The sequence below is a fragment of the Coregonus lavaretus genome, assembly GCF_964263955.1.
Source record: "Coregonus lavaretus genome assembly, chromosome: 12".
Taxonomy (NCBI): domain Eukaryota; kingdom Metazoa; phylum Chordata; class Actinopteri; order Salmoniformes; family Salmonidae; genus Coregonus; species Coregonus lavaretus.
The window spans coordinates 58,594,943-58,615,482 of NC_139999.1; the positions used below are offsets into that span (position 1 = coordinate 58,594,943).

A 20,540-nucleotide genomic window follows, 5' to 3' on the forward strand; every position below is an offset into this window, starting at 1 on the left:
CAATACAAATTGAAAGAAGAAGAGATATTCCTTCCGCATTAACACATTTTGTTGAAGGTCGTGAGTGCTACTTGTAAGTAAATGTGTAACCAAATACTTTCTATCAAACATGTACAGAAAATATATAGTTCAAGTTGTTGAAATGTTATGATTCTCTCCATTACATAGTCAATTTGTAATTGTCGACATTACCCGCTAGTTTGTTGCTAAATTTGCTAACCTCTGACTGTCGATGTGTTCTCTTTGCAATGCACTGTTTCAGGTATTGGTGTAGTAGTTTTACTGTCAGACCACATAAATATATACCTAGCCAATTGCAGCTAACGTTAGTTTAGTTAATTATGTTGATTTTCTTTTCTTAACAAAGACTAGCGGCCGACAGCGCTCCATCTACCCAATGGCCTGGGTACCTACGTTAGCTAGCTAAGCTAAGGGGTAGGCTGGGTCAAACGAGTCAAAATTCACCCAAGGCTGAAAAACGGCAATAGAACGTTGGCTAAACTGGAACACTAGCGCGAGCCCATAGCAAATGAATTGAATCGAACGTTCGCGGAGCCTATTTTGACTGGAATTATGCTTAGAATTCCATTTCCAAAAAAGGTATACCTTTTACAACTACAATCTGTGTTTTAGGACGAAACTGAAAAATAACTCGTGTAGAAAGTAAACATCCACACCTCGATGGTGTGAACTGTGCTTATGTCTGCATAACGAGGAAGTAGGAAAAAGATGTCAACTTGACTATTTATGGTCTAGCGATCGATGACAATGGAGTACGCTGCCCAGTCTTACGTAATTAGAAAGAGGAGATTGTCGTGATTAAAATGGTGTCCTACTTGAAAAAAATCAAAATATACACATTGCTAGATATTTGGCAAAATATACCAACATGCCTCTCCATAGGAAAACAATGGGGGGGAGCTCAGCGTTCCAAGGGCAAAACGTATTTCGGGGCTAGCGTTTGACGGCAATGGAGTACGCTGCCCAGCTTTACATAATTAGAAAGAGGAGATTATCATGATTAAAATGGTGCCCGAGTTGAAAAAAATCTAAATATACACATTGCGAGATATTTGGCGAAATAGACAGACATACATATATTTCCCCTATAGGAAACAATGGGATGACCTCAGAGTTCCATGAGTAATTTTTTGTTGTTATCTAACGTTTTAACTATCAGCAATTGGTTCAACCTGGGCAGGTCTCATTGCCAACAATAGCGAAGCAGGCATTGTGACATGGAACAATGGGCTGGGAATAAAACATTCGGAAGGCGAGATGGTGCCACGGTGCTCAATAGAACTAATAGGAGCTGGCAGGGTGAAAAATGCCCTAAAATAACGCCTGTTTTTTCGTGATTACGTCAAAACTAAGGCAAGCAGCTGGGACATATGGAAGTATTACGAAACTGGGCTCCACTGCGGATGCAATGAACTCGTTTTTATCAGAAAAAAGCATGTTAAAAATGTCATGTGTCCAGCCTACTAAGGAGCTTGTTAGCATTACATTTTACATTTGAGTCATGACATTGATAGTTTAATCTGTAAATGTGACACTAAGTTAACTAGCTAGGTAAGTAAATAAACTATTGACATAACTAGCTGCCAGTAGCTAACGAAGGTAGCACTTTTATTTTTATTATTTATTATTATTTATTTATTTATTTATTTATCACTTGATTCTGTACCAACACACAAATTGGCTAGCTAGCTAGACATACTTTTTCTAATGGGCTATTTCTAAATAGAGGCATTTTACATGCAATATATGGATCACATTGGCCAATGTCAATAGTATCACCAGCTTCAGATGCTTTTCTGAATTGCCAATCCGATTGGTGACCTTTCTTTGAAGGGGAATCTGCTAGCTACCACTTGGGATTGATCCAAATGTGACTTGGATGTTGGTCATGCAGCTAAAAGACTGATTAAACTTCACCATACAGCAAATTCCTTACAATCAACTTAACTACGATCTTAACTACAACCAATATATCAATAATTTTCTTGACATAAGGACATTTCTGAAAGCAGCATTGTTGTACTTCAACCCAAGTAAATGATGTGCCATTTCTCTTCTGAACATTCCAGGTATTCCACAATGTCTCTGGCTAAGCCTGCAATGCGAGGACTCCTTGGGAAGCGTCTGAGGTTCCACTTGCCCATTGCCTTCGCCCTGTCATTGGTGGCTGCAGCAGCTTTCAAGGTCAGCTGACAATCTTGTTTTTGTTTTCTAAGGCGGCCCGGGATATCAGCAAGGCGGCCACCTTAACATTATCTATGTAGGAAAAGTGTGAAATGGAATGGTTAAAGTCCATCATGGAATTTATGTTATGTTATCACATTGAATGGATGTCTTCAGGAACAGACAGGATGACGTTTTTGTATTCATAAGTAAATACTTCATTCTGATGAGGTGATATTGTCTTGTCTTCTCAGTACGGTGTGACAGAGCCCAGGAAACAGGCCTATGCCGATTTCTACAAACAATATGACACCACAAAGGAGTTCAACAACATGAGGGAAGCTGGCATTTTTGAAAGTGTCAGGCCAACTGGCGAATAAACCCCAGTGAGTATTTTGCAACCAATGAGGCATCATTTCATATATCTATTAGGCCAGGGTTCTTCACTCCTTGTCCCGGAGGGCTGCACTGGTTGCAGGCTTTTGTCCCAGCCAGCCCCGCATTGGCACCCCTCGGTTGTGTTCTTTAGGCAGAAATCAGTAGAAAATGTTTCAAAATATACAACTTCAACTTGTCCTATAAGTGTGCAAATGTTTCAAAACGTTGTTGCCTACTGAATAAGCCCTTGAATTGGCTAAACAAGGTCTCGATGATTAGTTGAGTGAAGTTTGTTGGTGCTGACCTTAACAAGGAGGATAAAAGCATGCTGCAGTCCTCTTGGACCATGAACGATTGGTTTTATAATAAATTGTCAAATTTGTCAATGTTATAGCTGCAATACTGCAATGTGTTTTATGTCCCTTTGTATTACAGCTGGACTCCCATTGTGCATTCCTGGTCTGATGTTCCTGCTCTGTGATTTACTCATCGAACATTGTGGTTATGTTCTCATAAATAAATGATTCTCTCTATGGGTGCCTGTGCCTCATCGTTATGATTCATCTGTGTTATTGCGATAAAGAAACTGTTTTGAAACAGTTTTGATTAAGAATGCAACACTGCTTTCATTCCCAAAGAATACCAAGAGTGTATTCATTACGTCTTGCAACGGAAATAGTTTAGGAACCAAACGGAAGCAATCGGAACAATTTTGCAACAGACACAATTTTTTTTGCCACATAATAGCCGTAATTAATACACATCAGTTGAAGTCAGCTTCGCCAATGCTGTGTTGAATTTACATTATTGTCTGGGGGGGTTCCATCGGAAGGGTTCACCACAGGTAGTCTATGCATTAATTCAATTGCTGCTACTACATTACCTCATTGGTGAAAGTATGGTACTGTAAAGATGGTGAAATAATGTTCTATCACAAGTGAAATACATTTATTTACATGAATGACATACTTGGTACCATCAGGCTGCAGGTATTCGTCTATTTCTGACTACTGTGAGGATCCATCTTTGCTGCGCCTTCTGTTGGGCCCACAGGACAGTCTTTTGCAGCATTTCCAATGAGGATTTACCCCAGTGTTTTACCCAAAAGGCTCAGACTTTTAATTTTCCATCTATGCGGGCCGACACCTGTGTCCCACTGGGCCATGGCTCCGGCAAACCTGCTCTAACTTGGAGCCAAGGCAAGGCCCTGGGTACTTTCCAGCTGTCATTTACATTAATTGCTATTAAACAGAATTTTAACACCTCACAAAGCAAGTCTTGAATGATGCAGAGGTTGATTCTGCATGCCACAAGTTTAGTGTCACACTCCTGGTGGAAACACAACACAAGAGCAGAGGTCGGCAAAATGCAGCAAGTGATTTATTCTTTAGCATTTTTAATTTGTCGTTTTTTTATCAAGACTAAAATCACCAGGAATTCAGCTGAAAGAGTTTTAATTTAGGAAATCTGTTCCCAAGTATTCCCACAAATAAAAAGATGTGATCGTGTCTCAATGTAGGTATGACATTATTTTAAAATGCAATCTTTTTGGGGGTTTAGTTGAGGTCAATTTGCAGTGTACAAATTATAATTTTCCGGCCCCCGAACATTCGCTCTGACAAAACAAACGTCTCGCGGCTGACTTGTTGCCTACCCATACCCTATAGTTGACATTTAATATAAAACACTTTCAGAAGAACAGAATAGCAAACTCCTTATGTCCTTATGTTAGGCCCTGATCTGGCTATGCCATATGGCTGTGGGCTACACTAGTTCATTTAGCAGACAAGATTTGCTTAGAATTCCGTAGCATTATTTTATAGTATGAAGAATACAATTGAACATAGCTGAATAAAATAGAAAGGATATTTTCTCAACGATTTGAGGGAGTGCGCACATGCGGCTATTTTGTGTTGAGCGGTTAACAAAGAAACAAGTCTGATTAATTTAGAGTTAACTATGATTTGAAAGGCATGAGCTCTGCTTCGTTTTTTGCGTAGGCTGTACACACTTCATCAGTCTCTCATTCACAATTTGACAAGCACTTGATAATGCCTCAAATTTCCCTGGTGCCTCCCCTTTGTGTGGCCATAATCCTCCTAAAATAATCCATGCCTTTTGCGGCCAGTGGCCATTATGCCCTTGAATATAATAATAATCACTCACATGATCGGGTCTTTCTCACAGGCTACAAGTGAAGACGGACACATCGGGGACGCAACTGCGCGCGTCCTTATCCAATTCTGAGGCACATATTGAAGGTATTGGAAGAACTGTCCACATTTACTTTTCGTCAGCCAACAAGATGAGTAGGCCTAATGAACAGCAAAAGCACTCACTTATGTCAATCTACTATCCCCCATAGTACAAACGTTGAGCTATTCTATTCTGTGCAAGAAATAAAGATTCCAAACATAGTCTGTGAGAGTTGCGGGATGCGATAGATCCCAAATTAATACAACCACTAGCATAAAAAATAACATTTTTTAAGCAATGAGCATGACGAAACAGATGAGAACGTTTAGCTTAAAATGTTGATAAACTATTAGGTTATTTATTCACATTATAAGCCCAGCAATGTGCACACTGCAGCAGGCTATAAGCGTGAATGTTCCATTACCAGGAAAACACTATTCTCAAAAGTGACCACAAATGTGATTATGCATGTAATGCCTTTATTCTAAAGGTACATTTTTATGGTGAAAATTATTTTCAACAAAAATTCAAACTCACATGCTACGTGTGTATGCCAGTTAGGCTCTACACCCATTGTAAAGCGGATTCATGTGCTTCATTTTAAGAAGTTATTTGGCCACTTTAGTTGTGATATTATTATTATTATACAAACCTAATCAAAACATATAGGCCTATGGGTTAGGCTAAATGAGGTGTGCGACTATGATTTGAAAAAGTCGCCAAAGAAAGTTTGCCTTAAGCTGGGCATCATTCACAAGTGATAATATATCATTCACAAGTGAAAGGCTAATATTGTCCCCCATCACACTATTCTTGATTTAATCTTGTCTTTATATATACTAAATAATATATGTGTGAAATCTGTTTTGATTTAGAATGGACCATTATCATGCACCTGTTTCGAAACTGGGGCAGCGGAAAAATAATACATGTCATCTATGCACTTAAATAGCGAATGGAGGACGCTTTTCTCGTGGTTCATATTCATGCCAACCACGTAGGCTATACTCCTCTTTTAAAGAGAAGCAATGTTTTTAATAATAGGAAGTTTGAGAAATAAATATAGTAGGCCTAGCCTATAGAGAGCTGATGGGATCTTCACTCTGTTTTCTCATGCAATTGCATAGCCAATAGAAATGTTGCGCAACATGAGCTCATGGGCTCTCATGAAGTGTTTGATTAGATTTTCGAATACATTTGCATTGATGTCAGAGTGATTAGAGGGACAATAGAGTGCGGAGTACCAGGCAGTTAGTAAGTTTGGTAAGCTACTAATGATCATCAGCAGCATCAGAGCTTGGAGAAGCCTAATTACCGTGACTAAACGGTCACATGGAATTTGACTGCCTTCATGACTCGTGACTGCCGGTGTGGCGGTAATACGGTCACCATAACTGCCCTAGTAACTTAACAAAATGTGGAAAAGTCTGAATACTTTCCGAATGCACGGTATGTCCAATAGAAAAATTACTGGTAAGTCCTGTCTGCACAACTATTAAAATGATCAGAAAGAAAAAGGAGAAAATCATTTCAGCCTTAGTAGTTGCTCAGTGAAACATTGTTGACATTATATTGAGATGTTATTCACAGTACACTCTGGGGGAAAAAGAGTGCTTTGGGGTACCATTTGTGCCTGTAGGGGAACCCTCTAAAAAAAAGGTTATAGATCGAACCATTTAAGATCAGATAAAACTCTTTCTTTCTGAGAGTGTAAATTATCCATTGTCCCACAGCTCACTGTCTTTATTGACAATCAGGTAAAACACAGAATGACTGTTGTAGCCTAAATTTGTGCCCTGGGACAGCATCAGTGGCAGCATCAATGGACTAGACTGGGAAGGCTTACTGTCCAACAAGGATGTGACCAGGCAATAGTGCAACCAATAACACTATATGACTTAGGCAAGACTGCCCTACAAAGGCAAAACGCAGTAACGAATTTGTAAAACATATTTGATCTGTTGTAATGGTTTCCTGACACAAGAACAAGCCAGTTGATCAGAATATATCATGGATTATCATAAATTGCTGTCTGTCTAGACAGAAAAATAATTTGATGTCAGATTTTGCAGTCAAAAAATGTGCGTAGTTCCTGCGTTTTGCCTTTGCAGGGCAGAAGTGGGAGCCTAATAATAATAATAATATCTTACTATCAATATATAGAAACTATACAATACAATATAGGCCTACAACATTTAACAATCATGGAGGAACCCAGTCTTAGTAGGCTAAAGTACGGTCATAGAAACAAAAAAATAAGAACTATTGCATTAGGTAAAACGAACCTCCTAAATGTTTCTGTTGAGCACTTTGGCATTACAAAGTGCTCAACAGATATCCAGTTTCTGTCTGGTTCTTTGCTCTGTCATGACCTCCAGAGAATTTGGAGTCAGGCCAATAACTAACTCCAATAACTGAATCAGCCTTCTTAATCAGTTTATTGATCTTGTTCCTGATGTGGACAATTTTTAATATCTAAAATAACCCTCTACTTACTACCTCATTCTGGAATTATGATTCACATAAATTACATGATAGTATGAGTATGATATTAAACAATTAGCCTTTTGTGTTAATATTGACAGATTATAAAGATGCCCAATGTCCTCAATTTCAGAAATGCTGGGATCAACAAAACGAACTTGTCCAAGCCCCAAACCCTTTGGGAGAGGTATAAAAAATGTAAGTTCTGTGGGGCCCCACAGCCTACAAAGAAAAGAAAAAATGGAGGCTTGAAAAAAATTGGGGGAAATATCAAACAAGGGGGTCCAGAACTGACACTGAATTCGTCAGGTCCCGTGTAGCTCAGTTGGTAGAGCATGGCGTTTGCCACGCCAGGGTTGTGGGTTTGATTCCCACGGGGGTCCAGTATGAAAAAATAATGTATGCACTCACTAACTGTAAGTCGCTCTGGATAAGAGCGTCTGCAAAATGACTAAAATGTAAAAATGTCAGACTGTGTATAATGCATACCTCCATGTGAGTGAAAATATTGTCGTTACAAGCATACAGTTGAAGTCGGAAGTTTACATACACTTAGGTTGGAGTCATTAAAACTCATCTTTCAACCACTCCACAAATTTCTTGTTAACAAACTATAGTTTTGGCAAGTCGGTTAGGACATCTACTTTGTGCATGACACAAGTAATTTTTCCAACAATTGTTTACAGACAGATTATTTCACTTATAATTCACTGTATCACAATTCTAGTGGGTCAGAAGTTTACATACATTAAGTTGACTGTGCAATTTCCTAACGCCTGAAGGTACCACGTTCATCTGTACAAACAATAGTACGGAAGTATAAACACCATGGGACCACGCAGCCGTCATACCGCTCAGGAAGGAGACGTGTTCTGTCTCCTAGAGATGAACGTACTTTGGTGCGAAAAGTGTAAATCAATCCCAGAACAACAGCAAAGGACCTTGTGAAGATGCTGGAGGAAACAGGTACAAAAGTATCTATAGCCACAGTAAAACGTGTAACGCCAAGGTAGTGGGTTCGATCCCCGGGACCACCCATACACCAACCAAAAAAAAACATGTATGCACACATGACTGTAAGTCGCTTTGGATAAAAGCGTCTGCTAAATGGCATATTATTATATTATAAAACGAGTCCTATATCAACATAACCTGAAAGGCCGCTCAGCAAGGAAGAAGCCACTGCTCCAAAACCGCCAAAAAAAAGCTAGACTACGGTTTGCAACTGCACATGGGGACAAAGATCGTACTTTTTGGAGAAATGTCCTCTGGTCTGATGAAACAAAAATAGAACTGTTTGGCCATAATGACCATCGTTATTTTTGGAGGAAAAAGGGGAGCTTGCAAGCCGAAGAACATAATCCTAACCTTGAAGCACGGGGGTGGCAGCATCATGCTGTGGGGGTGCTTTGCTGCAGGAGGGACTGGTGCACTTCACAAAATAGATGGCATCATTAGGAAGGAAAATTATGTGGATATATTAACGCAACATCTCAAGACATCAGTCAGGAAGTTAAAGCTTGGTCGCAAATGGGTCTTCCAAATGGACAATGACCCCAAGCATACTTCCAAAGTTGTGGCAAAATGGCTTAAGGACAACAAAGTCAAGGTGTTGGAGTGGCCATCACAAAGCCCTGACCTCAATCCTCAAACATTTGTGGACAGAACTGAAAAAGCGTGTACGTGCCAGGAGGCCTACAAACCTGACTCAGTTGCACCAGCTCTGTCAGGAGGAATGGGCCAAAATTCACCCAACTTATTGTGGGAAGCTTGTGGAAGGCTACCTGAAACGTTTGACCCAAGTTAAACAATTGAAAGGCAATGCTACCAAATACTAATTGAGTGTATGTAAACTTCTGACCCACTAGGAATGTGATGAAAGAAATAAAAGCTGAAATAAATAATTCCATCTACTATTATTCTGACATTTCACATTCTTAAAATAAAGTGGTGATCCTAACTGACCTAAGACAGGGCATTTTTACTAGGATAAATGTCAGGAATTGTGAAAAACGTAATTGTTTAAATGTATTTGGCTAAGGTGTATGTAAACTTCCGACTTCAACTGTATCTTTTGATATTTTGTTCGTTGAGGCAGACTGGAAAAACTTTCTACATCGACGAGCAAGGAGACTTGTGTGACTTTCCTTTGAAATTGTACAGAAATAATGACCATAACATACTTTGGGGTTTCAGCTTCTAAGTCTAAAGGCAGCAGGGTATGTCCCCATCCTGCTTCTGGGGAAAAATAAGAAGACGGGGAGGTTAAAGCCCAGGTCCTCACCACCTCTAGGGACCGCCCAGAGGAGGAGACGGTGGCTCACACTGCCCATAGATTTGTGTTTAAGAAGTGAATCTACTGTAAGTACACTTGATTGATATACACTGAGTGTACAAAACATTATGAACACCTGCTCTTTCCATGACATAGACTGACCAGGTGAATCCAGGTGAATGCTATGATCCCTTATCGATCTATTTGTATTTACTATGGATCCCTATTAGTTCCTGCCAAGGCAGCAGCTATTCTTCCTGGGGTCCAGCAAAAATTAAGGCAGTATTATACATTATAATAACATTTTAAAACATTAAAATACATCTTTATAACAGAATGGCCGGCAGGGATGTAGCTCAGTTGGTAGAGCATGGCGTTTGCAACGCCAGGGTTGTGGGTTCGATTCCCACGGGGGGCCAGTATGAAAAAAATATATATATAATAATAATAATAATAATGTATGCACTCACTAACTGTAAGTCGCTCTGGATAAGAGCATCTGCTAAATGACTAAAAAAAAATAAGGACAATTTTAAAAAATACAAAAATAAAAGGTATTTTATTTTAAAAAAGCATGTTTTTAAGAAAGCAAGTACCATCGCGCTAAACATCAAACTCAAAATGTTGGTGTGTTAAACCAATATACAACGAAGTCCAAAAAATGAAAGGTGGTTTGCACACAAAAATATACAAAACTTCCAAACTTCCTCTTTCGTTTTTTTGCTTTTCAGCAGGCAGGGGGAACACAAACGTTTCTGTGTCCACCTTCTTCAGTGTATGTCTGTTTCTCTTGGTTTCAGGCATCAGTTATCTAGAGTAGAGTGAGACACAGGCGTGAATTATAGTAATCAACAGGACCAAGTTTTTAAACTTTTCTAGTCAGATTTCGGCAATCGGATTGGATTAAATGTTAGAATTGGGTATTTCTGGAGGCGGAAGAAACGCACACCTGTTTAGGCGAGGTGCTGGCTAGCGGAGTAGAACACTTGAAAAATAACAGGGTATTTCAAAACTGAAAATGAGATTATGATCTTTGATACATGTGTGAATGATAGTACAGTTGATTGGCATTCTTACATGTTTTTGGAGTGGATCATGCACTCACCTATAAGAAAAACTTAGTCTCTTCCCTCACCCCTCCACTTGTGCATTCATTAGCACCTCTGTTGTACGCACAAGTGTCCCAAAACAGAGAAGTCTGTATGTCAGGAAAAAATTCAAACATAAAAGTTATTTATTGAATTCTTCCATTTGACCCACGTATCTCCATATAATAAATCCTCTTCATTTTCCAATGTGTGGTCTGTGCTTTATGAAGACATTGTGAAGAATTATTAGGATCTAATATAATCTTATATTATTGTTTAATGGCATAAACAAACATCTACAGTGAGGGAAAAAAGTATTTGATCCCCTGCTGATTTTGTACGTTTGCCCACTGACAAAGACATGATCAGTCTATAATTTTAATGGTAGGTTTATTTGAACAGTGAGAGACAGAATAGCAACAAAAAAATCCAGAAAAACGCATGTCAAAAATGTTACAAATTGATTCGCATTTTAATGAGGGAAATAAGTATTTGACCCCTCTGCAAAACATGACTTAGTACTTGCTGGCAAAACCCTTGTTGGCAATCACAGAGGTCAGACGTTTCTTGTAGTTGGCCACCAGGTTTGCACACATCTCAGGAGGGATTTTGTTCCACTCCTCTTTGCAGATCTTCTCCAAGTCATTAAGGTTTCGAGGCTGACGTTTGGCAACTCGAACCTTCAGCTCCCTCCACAGATTTTCTATGGGATTAAGGTCTGGAGACTGGCTAGGCCACTCCAGGACCTTAATGTGCTTCTTCTTGAGCCACTCATTTGTTGCCTTGGCCGTGTGTTTTGGGTCATTGTCATGCTGGAATACCCATCCACGACCCATTTTCAATGCCCTGGCTGAGGGAAGGAGGTTCTCACCCAAGATTTGACGGTACATGGCCCCGTCCATCGTCCCTTTGATGCAGTTGTCCTTTCCCTTAGCAGAAAAACACCCCCAAAGCATAATGTTTCCACCTCCATGTTTGACGGTGGGGATGGTGTTCTTGGGGTCATAGGCAGCATTCCTCCTCCTCCAAACACGGCGAGTTGAGTTGATGCCAAAGAGCTCGATTTTGGTCTCATCTGACCACAACACTTTCACCCAGTTCTCCTCTGAATCATTTATTGGCAAACTTCAGACGGGCCTGTATATGTGCTTTCTTGGGCAGGGGGACCTTGCGGGCGCTGCAGGATTTCAGTCCTTCACGGCGTAGTGTGTTAGCAATTGTTTTCTTGGTGACTATGGTCCCAGCTGCCTTGAAATCATTGACAATATCCTCCTGTGTAGTTCTGGGCTGATTCCTCACCGTTCTCATGATCATTGCAACTGCACGAGGTGAGATCTTGCATGGAGCCCCAGGCAGAGGGAGATTGACAGTTATTTTGTGTTTCTTCCATTTGCGAATAATCGTACCAACTGTTGTCACCTTCTCACCAAGCTGCTTGGCGATGGTCTTGTAGCCCATTCCAGCCTTGTGTAGGTCTACAATCTTGTCCCTGACATCCTTGGAGAGCTCTTTGGTCTTGGCCATGGTGGAGAGTTTGGAATCTGATTGATTTATTGATTGCTTCTGTGGACAGGTGTCTTTTATACAGGTAACAAGCTGAGATTAGGAGCACTCCCTTTAAGAGTGAAGAAATCTTTCTGATTGAGAGGAGGTCAAATACTTATTTCCGTCATTAAAATGCAAATCAATTTATAACATTTTTGAAAAAAATGGAGACCACCATATTCATATGTGTTCATAATGACAGATGAAGTTGAAAAGCATCTGGTCAACTGCTTTACCTATGTTGTTGTCAAGATGTAGGGACTTGGCTGCGTAAGTAAGTCTGGAGATACCCTCAGCTTTAGAAAGCAATACGACCTTTCAAGGATGAATCCCTCTGCAACCATTGGTTCAACTATTTTTAGTTTTTTTCAACAATGGGTATGAAATTTCATACGCATCTTTCCTGTTGATCCTTAGAAATGGTAATCCCAAGGTATGTTACTTTTTCCTTGACTGGAATATTGCAGATAGAGGGTATCACACAGTCTTTAACAGCAAACAATTCACACTTATTTAGGTTTGGGCAAAGACCAGATGCTTTGTAAAAAATATTTATCACATCGACTGCTCTAGGAATCTGGTCAGCATCTTTCAAAAAGAGGGTGGTGTCATCTGCATGCTGACTTATGATAATATCTCTGTCAGCAACAGAGATCTTTTGTACAGTATATCGCTGGATTTAATCAAATGTATAAGAAGTTGGGTTGCAAGCAGGAAGAGATAAGGCGAAATTGGGCAACCTTGCCTAATTCCTCTTTTCAAATCAAAACTAGGAGAAGTTCCATGCTTTAATTGAATGTGTTCCCATTCATATAAAGAGTTTTAATAGTAATACAAAATAATTCCACAAAACCACATTTTTCCAGGGGGAGAAATAAAAACTCATGTTCCACTGTAGTGAAGGCTTCATAACAATCTAAGAAGACAATAAAACTATCTTCAAAGATTAGATCAGAATAGTCAATAAGGTCTAACACCAGTCGGATATTATTAGATATATGTCTATTCCTCATGAAGCCAGATTGGGTCTCCTCTATAATTGAGTGCTTTCATTCTTTTTGCAAATATAGAGGCTAACATTTTGTAGTCATTGTTGAGAAGACAGATTGGACGGCAATTATCGAGGAGATGTAATCAGATCTTGAGTCAAACTGAGAGGGAGAGCATTATTTGCGATCTTTCAGAAAAGACCTCCAACAGAAAAGGGGCTAGCTGTTGAGAAAACGTTTTGTACAACTCAGCAGATATACCATCAGTCCCAGGAGACTTACTTTTTTTAAGGTGTTCATTAGAATAAATGATCTCAACTATAAAAGGGTCATCACACTGTTCCCTCTCAGCCTCCCCAATTGATTTCACATCCCCCAGAGAATATTTGTTGTTGTTGTTGAGGACACCATAATTCTTAGAACTATAGAAATTCCTGTAGAAGTTGCAACTAAAGATGGAGATTAATTTGGGATCATCTGTGATGAGACCATTAATATTTAATTGTTGAATGGTATTATTTTTAGAGTGGTATTTTTCTAATCTGATAAAATAAGATGAATTTTGTTCACCCTCCTCTAGCCATTTCTTCCTAGATCGTGCCGAGGCGATGTACAGTGTCGACAACATCTGCTAGCTTAGCCTTCTCCTCAGGTAGGACAGCTTGGCAGACTTTGATGGTCTCTTGCCGTCCCTCTGCTTCAGTTTATACATATCCTCCAACTTGTGTTGTAGATCAAACAGAACAGATTTGTCCTCCTCTGAAAGACTTTCAACAGGCTTTTGAACAAGAGAAGTGATCTTTGTAATTACACTTTCTTCTTCAGCTCTCCTGGTCTTGGCAAGAATTCTCCCGTATTGTCTTAAATATTTTCCAACCTCATATTTAAAAAGCTCCCAGTTATATTACTGTGTGAATTGTCATTTACAGCTTTGTTCCAGAAGTGTAATTAAATAGTTTGATCTCCATCTTGACCAACTCATGTTTTAATATAGAGCTATTACGCTTCCAATAGGATGCTCTGCCAAGGCCATTATCAGAGATAAAAAGTTGAATGTCAATATACATAGCTCTATGATCAGGCTCTACAAAGTCAATACTTTGTAGAGCCACCTTTTGCAGCAATTACAGCTGCAAGTCTCTTGGGGTATGTCTCTATAAGCTTGGCACATCTAGCCACTGGGATTTTTGCCCATTCTTCAAGGCAAAATTGCTCCAGCTCCTTCAAGTTGGATGGGTTCCGCTGGTGTACAGCAATCTTGAAGTCATACCACAGATTCTCAATTGGATTGAGGTCTGTACTTTGAATAGGCCATTCCAAGACATTTAAATGTTTCCCCTTAAAACACTCGAGTGTTGCTTTAGCAGTATGCTTAGGGTCATTGTCCTGCTGGGAGGTGAACCTCCGTCCCAGTCTCAAATCTCTGGAAGACTGAAACAGGTTTCCCTAAAGGATTTCATGTACAGTGGGGAAAAAAAGTATTTAGTCAGCCACCAATTGTGCAAGTTCTCCCACTTAAAAAGATGAGAGAGGCCTGTAATTTTCATCATAGGTACACGTCAACTATGACAGACAAATTGAGATTTATTTTCTCCAGAAAATCACATTGTAGGATTTTTAATGAATTTATTTGCAAATTATGGTGGAAAATAAGTATTTGGTCAATAACAGAAGTTTCTCAATACTTTGTTATATACACTTTGTTGGCAATGACACAGGTCAAACATTTTCTGTAAGTCTTCACAAGGTTTTCACACACTGTTGCTGGTATTTTGGCCCATTCCTCCATGCAGATCTCCTCTAGAGCAGTGATGTTTTGGGGCTGTCGATGGGCAACACGGACTTTCAACTCCCTCCAAAGATTTTCTATGGGGTTGAGATCTGGAGACTGGCTAGGCCACTCCAGGACCTTGAAATGCTTCACTGTGGGGATGGTGTTCTCGGGGTGATGAGAGGTGTTGGGTTTGCACCAGACATAGCGTTTTCCTTGATGGCCAAAAAGCTCAGTTTCTGACCAGAGTACCTTCTTCCATATGTTTGGGGAGTCTCCCAAATGGCTTTTGGCGAACACCAAACGTGTTTGCTTATTTCTTTCTTGAAGCAATGGCTTTTTTCTGGCCACTCTTCCGTAAAGCCCAGCTCAGTGGAGTGTATGGCTTAAAGTGGTCCTATGGACAGATACTCCAATCTCCGCTGTGGAGCTTTGCAGCTCCTTCAGGGTTATCTTTGGTCTCTTTGTTGCCTTTCTGATTAATGCCCTCCTTGCCTGGTCTGTGAGTTTTGGTGGGCGGCCCTCTGTTGGCAGGTTTTTTGTGGTGCCATATTCTTTTCAATTTTATAATGGATTTATTGGTGCTCTGTGGGATGTTGAAAGTTTCTGATATTTTTTTATAACCCAACCCTGATCTGTACTTCTCCATAACTTTGTCCCTGACCTGTTTGGAGACCTCCTTGGTCTTCATGGTGCCGCTTGCTTGGTGGTGCCGCTTGCTTAGTGGTGTTGCAGACTCTGGGGCCTTTCAGAAAAGGTGTATATATACTGAGATCACGTGACACTTAGATTGCACACAGGTTTTAAACAAGTTATTTTTTTCATTTCACTTCACCAATTTGGACTATTTTGTGTATGTCCATTACATGAAATCCAAATAAAAATCAATTTAAATTACAGGTTTTAATGCAACAAAATAGGAAAAACGCCAAGGGGGATGAATACTTTTGCAAGGCGCTGTATATTTTGATTTGTTTAACACTTTTTTGGTTACTATATGTGTTTTTTCATAATTTTGATATTTTCACTATTATTCTACAGTGTAGAAAATAGTAAAAATAAAGAAAAACCCTTGAATGAGTAGGTGTGTCCAAACTTTTGATTGGTACTGTATGTAAATGCTCATAAACACGGTGTTATATCAATATTATAGCCTTGATAACCTCGAAAATATACTATTTAAATATTCTACACCCTTTATATGGCCATTCAACCCCTATACCCATTATCTGCATAATGGCCATAACCGCCCCTCTATTGCCATGGTCTTTGGCACAGCATATTTCTGATAAGTAAGACAATTATGCACTGAATTCTCACCACCTATCCAAATAGAGTAGCTGTGCCATGATTTTGCTTTCACCTTCAGAAAATACATTCCTCTTTTAGTAGCCCACAGAACCCAAGCAGATAAACGCACCTGTCGCAAAACCGCATGTCAATTTGATGCAGTGGTAGCCTACAGAAAGAATGCACGTAAGGTAATAAACTTAATAGCATGGTAAACTATATATACAGTATATAAGCTCTGATGATTTACATGTAGGCCTATATAAAAAGCCTGAAAGCCTGTTATACTGTAGGCCTATAATAAACTCCTCTATGAAGATGCGCTTATTATTGCAATAAGCCCTATATTACATAACCTATTTGAAGGTCAGTAGGCAATAAAATAAGCCATAATAAGTTGATTAGTGTTACAAATCGATTAAACATTTTGCCCTAAAGTAGGCTACAGTTTCTACAAGTAATAAAATGGAAAGGGGACTATAGTGATTTATGCTGCTGTGAAGCCGCATGTTTGGATGTTAGGCAGATAATTGCTCGTCATCCTTTTTTCACATTGCTTGTAGACTACTTGCCGTATCTTGACTGTCTGACATAAGCATGAAATTTAATCTGGGGAAAGTAACACACTGCTGTGGCACAGCCATGGGCAAAAGACGAACTACAAACCAAAATGTGACACAAAAGAATCACAAATAAATTGTAAAATATATTTGGACTGTAACTATTAGGTTGAACATCAACATTATTGTATGTTAACATAGAAAAACAAGCACCAAAATGTGTGATCACATACTGAGAGACAATCAAATATATATAGTATAGTAGATTTGTATTTGCATTTATTACGGATCCCCAATAGCCAAGGCAGCAGCAGCAAAGGCAGCAGCTACTCTTCCTGGGGTCCAAACACATTAAGGCACTTACATTACATATAAAACTAAGATAAAACAGTACATCATATAACATTATTACACCACTACATGTCTACAATACAACATGTATAATCCCACCATACAACAATATTACAATGTACGTGTGTGTAGAGTGCGTGTGCTAGCGCTTGTGTGCGTCTGCGTGTGTCTGTACCTTTGTGTGTGTCTCTTCACTGTCCCCGCTGTTCCATAAGGTGTATTTTAATCATTTTTAAAAATCTGATTCTATTACTTCCATCAGTTACCTGATGTGGAATAGAGTTCTGTGTAGTCATGGCTCTATGTAGTACTGTGCACCTCGCATAGTCTGTTCTGGACTTGGGAATTGTGAAGAGACCTCTGGTGGCATGTCTTGTGGGGTATGCATGGGTGTCCGAGCTGTGTGCTAGTAGTTCAAACATACAGCTCGGTGCATTCAGCTTGTGAACACTTCTTACAAAGTAGTGATGAAGTCAATCTCTCCTCTACTTTGAGCTATGAGAGATTGACATGCATATCATTCACGTTACCTTCGTGTACTTTTAAGGGCCAGCTGTACTGCCCTGTTCTGAGCCAATTGTAATTTTCCTAAGTCCCTCTTTGTGGCACCTGACCACACGACTGAACAGCAGTCGAGGTGCGACCAAACTAGGGCCTGTAAGACCTGCCTTGTTGATAGTGTTGTTAAGAGTTCAGAGCAGCGCTTTATTATGGACAGACTTCTCCCTATCTTAGCTACTGTTGTATCAATATGTTTTGATCTTGACATTTTACAATCCAGGGTTACTCCAAGTAGTTAAGTCACCTCAACTTGCTCAATTTCCACATTATTCATTACAATATTAAGTTGAGGTTTAGGGTTTAGTGGATGATTTCTCCCAAATACAATGCTTTTAGTTTTTGAAATATTTAGGACTAACTTATTCCTTGCCACCCATTCTGAAACTAACTGGAGCTCTTTGTTAAGTGTTGTAGTCCCTTCAGTCACTGTAGTAGCTGACGTGTATAGTGTTGAGTCATCCGCATACATAGACACACTGGCTTTACTCAAAGCCAGTGGCATGTCGTTAGTAAAGATTGAAAAAAGTAAGGGGCCTAGACAGCTGCCCTGGGGAATTCCTGATTCTACCTGGATTATGTTAAAGAACACCCTCTGTGTTCTGTTAGACAGGTAACTCTTTATCCACAATATAGCAGGGGGTGTAAAGCCATAACACATACGTTTTTCCGGCAGCAGACTATGATTGATAATGTCAAAAGCTGCACTGAAGTCTAACAAAACAGTCCCCACAATCCTTTTGTCATCAATTTCACTCAGCCAATCATCAGTCATTTGTGTAAGTGCTGTGCTTGTTGAATATCCTTCCCTATAAGCGTGCTGAAAGTCTGTTGTCAATTTATTGACTGTAAAATAGCATTGTATCTGGTCAAACACCATTTTTTCCAAAAGTTTAGCAAGGTTTCCGAAGATTCACACATGACAGAAGTAAATTGGTATATATTGTGGATGGTTGATTTTCATTATTGTGGGGACTGCGTTATATTGTGGAAAAGCAAAAGGCAAAGCCTCCACAGTTAACTGTCACGATCGCCAATGAAGTATGACCAAAGCGCAGCGTTGGGAGTGAACATGATGATTTTAATTTTGAAACACACGACAAAACAAAACACGATCCGTGAAGTCCTCAGTGACAACTACTGAACAATGAACAAAAACCCACAACCACAAGGTGAACACAGACATTTAAATATGGCTCCCAATCAGAGATAACGAGCCGACAGCTGACACTCGTTACCTCCGATTGGGAGTCACTGACCAAACATAGAACGCGAACACCTAGACACTACCCACAGTACACAACACACGGAAATCTACACACCCTGACTAAACACAAAAAGTCCTAGAACCAGAGTGTGACAGTACCCCCCCCCAAAGGCGCGGACTGCGACCGCGCCTAACTACAAGCAAACAGGGGAGGGCTGGGTGGGCATTCCTCCTCGGCGGCGGCTCCGGGCTTCCTCCCCACTTCCTCTCCAACCCCCCAAAGTACCCCTGGTCCTGTCTAGCCCCGCTGGCCGGAACCGGACTGACGACACGCGCCCCTGGCTTGGTGCGTGGATCCTGGCTGGACGGCTCTGGCGGATCCCGGCTGGACGGCTCTGGCGGATCCCGGCTGGACGGCTCTGGCGGATCCCGGCTGGACGGCTCTGGCGGATCCTGGCTGGACGGCTCTGGCGGATCCTGGCTGGACGGCTCTGGCGGATCCTGGCTGGACGGCTCATGGCTGGCTGACGGATCTGGCTGCTCATGGCTGGCTGACGGATCTGGCTGCTCATGGATGGCTGACGGATCTGGCTGCTCATGGCTGGCTGACGGATCTGGCTGCTCATGGCTGGCGGAAGGATCTGGCTGCTCATGGCTGGCGGAAGGCTCTGGCTGATCCTGTCTGGCGGAAGGCTCTGGCTGATCCTGTCTGGCGGACGGCTCTGGCTGGACAGGGCTGACGACGCACCCCGTAGGCTCGGTGCGTTGAGCAGGGACAGGCCGGGCTGGGCTGGCGAAACGCACCACAGACTTGGTGCGGGGCGCAGGAACAGGCCGAGCTGGGCTGGCGACGCACCCCGTATGCTTGGTGCTTTGAGCAGGGACAGACAGAACCGCACTGGGGACACACACCCCTGGCCCTACACGGGGATCAGGAACGGGCCGGACCGGACTGGAAACACCCCCCAGTACCTCTCGCCGTGCCTCCACACTTTCCATCCCCTTCGTAACCAGTGGCCCCCTTAAACTGGCGGCCATATCTGCCAACCTCTTGCACTCCTCCGGGCCGTACACCTTCTGCCCCGACGTCGTGAGCCCCCCCCTAAAATTTTTCTGGGGGTCTCTCCTCTCGGTGGACCAGGCCTCCATAGTCCTCTCCCAACCTTCGCTCTTCTGGCTCCACCACTCGTTATCCAACTGCTGCTTGGTCTCGTTGTGGTGGGTTTTTCTGTCACGATCGTCGAAAGGAGGAGACCAAAGCGCAGCGTGTTGAGCGAACATCGTAGACTTTATTAATAAGAAACCACGATCAAAAACAACAAACCAAAATTGACGATAGTGAAGTCCAATACTGATATAGACTAACAGCAACAAGGAAACAAAAACCCACAAAACCAAGGTGAAACCACACAGTATAAATATGGCTCCCAATCAGAGATAACGAGCCGACAGCTGACACTCGTTACCTCCGATTGGGAGTCATATGACTAATCAACATAAAACCCAAACATAGAAATGAAACAACTAGATCCCACATAGAAATACACCCAAAAGAAAATGACAACCCTGGCTCACAACTAAGAGTCCCGGAGCCAGAACGTCACATTAACACTCAAATGTTTTTGTTATTGATCTGCTTTAAGTCATTTAAATCTCAGGTGCGA

At 41.0% G+C, this 20,540-nt stretch overlaps 1 protein-coding gene across 1 annotated transcript; it reads left to right on the forward strand.

The window, feature by feature from the left end:
- On the forward strand, positions 1 to 3,063 carry cox6c (cytochrome c oxidase subunit 6C). Its single transcript, XM_084173826.1, has 4 exons — positions 1 to 73; positions 2,091 to 2,205; positions 2,439 to 2,570; positions 2,998 to 3,063. Exons 2-3 carry the CDS (start codon positions 2,101 to 2,103, stop codon positions 2,562 to 2,564), a joined length of 231 nt encoding a protein of 76 aa, XP_084029952.1. The 5' UTR covers positions 1 to 73; positions 2,091 to 2,100; the 3' UTR covers positions 2,565 to 2,570; positions 2,998 to 3,063.
- Positions 3,064 to 20,540: the final 17,477 nt, after the last annotated feature.